At 37.6% G+C, this 2252-nt stretch overlaps 1 protein-coding gene across 1 annotated transcript; it reads right to left on the bottom strand.

Annotated features, from left to right (window-relative positions):
• Positions 1-658: 658 nt before the first annotated feature.
• Positions 659-2252, bottom strand: LOC133677920 (RING-H2 finger protein ATL46-like). Its single transcript, XM_062100058.1, has one exon. It carries the CDS (start codon positions 1895-1897, stop codon positions 770-772), a length of 1128 nt encoding a protein of 375 aa, XP_061956042.1. The 5' UTR covers positions 1898-2252; the 3' UTR covers positions 659-769.

The following is a 2252-nucleotide window of genomic DNA, read 5'->3' as shown; positions in this document are numbered from 1 at the left end:
GTTAGGTTTTTTTGATTTTATCTTTTAATATTTAATTTATTTTTAATTAGTTTCATAGTTTTTTATTGTCATTTTATTTGTGTTTGATTTTGTGAATATTTGTTCTTGTTGTCGTTTTTTTCTTGACTTTCAAATAATCTTTGTACTTACGGTCTTAAACAAGTTAACCCCCATATAATTATTTTTTGAACACTCGACCCAGCTTACTAATTTTGAAAGCTGTGGTCCTCATGAAATTTGCATCAGAGTAGGGGCAATGCAATTTAGTACTGCTACTTTCTCATGTCTTTTTTGAACAGTTGCATTCTCACGTCAATATCCAATTTTTCATGCTATTCACTCATTCCAAGGTTCTCGGCTTTTATCAAATAACGTGCTGGTCAGCTAATCCGGATTCTTCAGACTTGAAAATTCCTGATGTTATACAGAATTTAATCAAGTGATCAAACTTATAGGCAATAAAATTACAGAAATGGGATACTATAACCCCAGCTTGTTTCTATTTTCTGTGAACCAAACCAATTCTGGGTTTCGAGTTTCGAGATATTTAGATCACTTAAGATTATGGATGAGTGATCACAGGCGACCACTCCACATCTCTCATGTAACATTTTCATCTCAACTCATAAGCACTCCTGCAGTATTTTACATGACAATATTCAATGGGCATCCTCGGCTAAAATAATGAATTAATAGTACATAACATGGAGGAAGATACGTACAAATTGATCAATCAAGAAGGGGCAAAATAGTTTAGTGAGTGAATAGTTTATATATCTCTTACAATTTCAGTACTGGGATCATTGATTGGTAAACCTACAGCAACAGAAGACGAAGATGACATATCCATATGAATGCTTGAAGAAGTTGGAAATCTGCTCTTCTTAGACCACAGCCAAATCTTGGAAACTGAGAAACTATCGCCTCTTGTCCTACCTCTGATTTTCTTGTCTTCCAAATCCCCGTCAGTTGAAGGGCATCCATTATCTCTTCCTCTGCCGTTAAGATTACCTTGAGACAAGGCCACTTGCAAATTGGATTCACCTTCCACATACTGAACTGTCCCCATTGAGTAACATCTCCTAGCATCCAAATTACACCTGCTGGTCTCTCCATGTTGTTTCTCTCCAATACCTTCCCCGTCATTCAAAGTTCTGAACTTGCCAAGTCGCACTGAAAATACCCTCTTTTCACCATCTCTTTTGTCCTCCACAATGGTAGCTGATTTTTGACAATTGACAGATCCACACTCTTCTTCACAAGAGAATCCATTTGATAATTCCCTTGAGAGATCAAAATTGAACAGTGGGTTTTCCATTGGAAGACTAGAGCCCGAAAGGGTCCCTCTACAAAGAGGGCAAGTTGAGTTTGAGAGAAGCCAGGTATCTATGCAGTTAATGTGAAAAGCATGACTACACAGAGGAAGCAACCTGAGCCTTTCTTGGTCTGAGAATTCACAGAGACAAACTGCACAATCAAATGGCTCCTTTAAACCCATGATGTCTTCGTAATAAAACACAGGTAGAGCATCAATGAAAGCTTGGTCTAGACCTGAATCATGCAAGCGAAAGAGCTGTTGAAGCTGTCTTTGTAGAGAATGAGACCCTGAGGTTTCTGGGTACCTATTGGAATGATAAATTGGGGAAAAAGATGCCCTCTTTAGGAGAAATCTAACAAGTAAATGAAGAAGACCAGAAACAAAGAAAACAACAGCAAAAATTACTATAACCAAAAGAAGCACTGGACTCAATTTGTTAAAAGAAGATGATGGTGGGGTTGATTCTTTCTCATAGTTGAGACTATTGTAAGGAGTTGAGATTGATGGGGGAGGTGGTAGAGGAGTTGGGTTTATTGCAAAACCATCCTTTCGTTTCACATTAAATAGAACTCTACACATTTTAGCAGATGAGTGCGCTCAAGAACAACACTTTCTCATGAGTAATTCGAGTTCAGTCTGTTCCGACTTCTGACAGCCCTTTAGAACTGAAATTGGTTGCCCTCATATAGACATTCTTGCTTAAATTGAGATTCTAGAGGATACAAAAGAGTGCACAAACAAGCTAAGAACATATTCTTAAGGAGGAATTGAGTGTGCTGTGAGGAAATTCTTTAGCTCTCTCTTAAATGAGGATTATGTGGTAAAAAAAAGAAAACTGTCTTTTTAAGTTTTAACAAAGTGTGAGCGCTGAGGGCTTTTGCTTTTGCTTAATGATAACTTCATAGAAGGTAAGGTAGGGTTCTCCAAGAACCAG

The sequence above is a fragment of the Populus nigra genome, chromosome 18 (assembly GCF_951802175.1).
Source record: "Populus nigra chromosome 18, ddPopNigr1.1, whole genome shotgun sequence".
Lineage (NCBI taxonomy): Eukaryota > Viridiplantae > Streptophyta > Magnoliopsida > Malpighiales > Salicaceae > Populus > Populus nigra.
The sequence above is the reverse complement of the archived record's forward strand: the minus strand, read 5'-3'. Positions and strand labels throughout refer to the sequence as shown.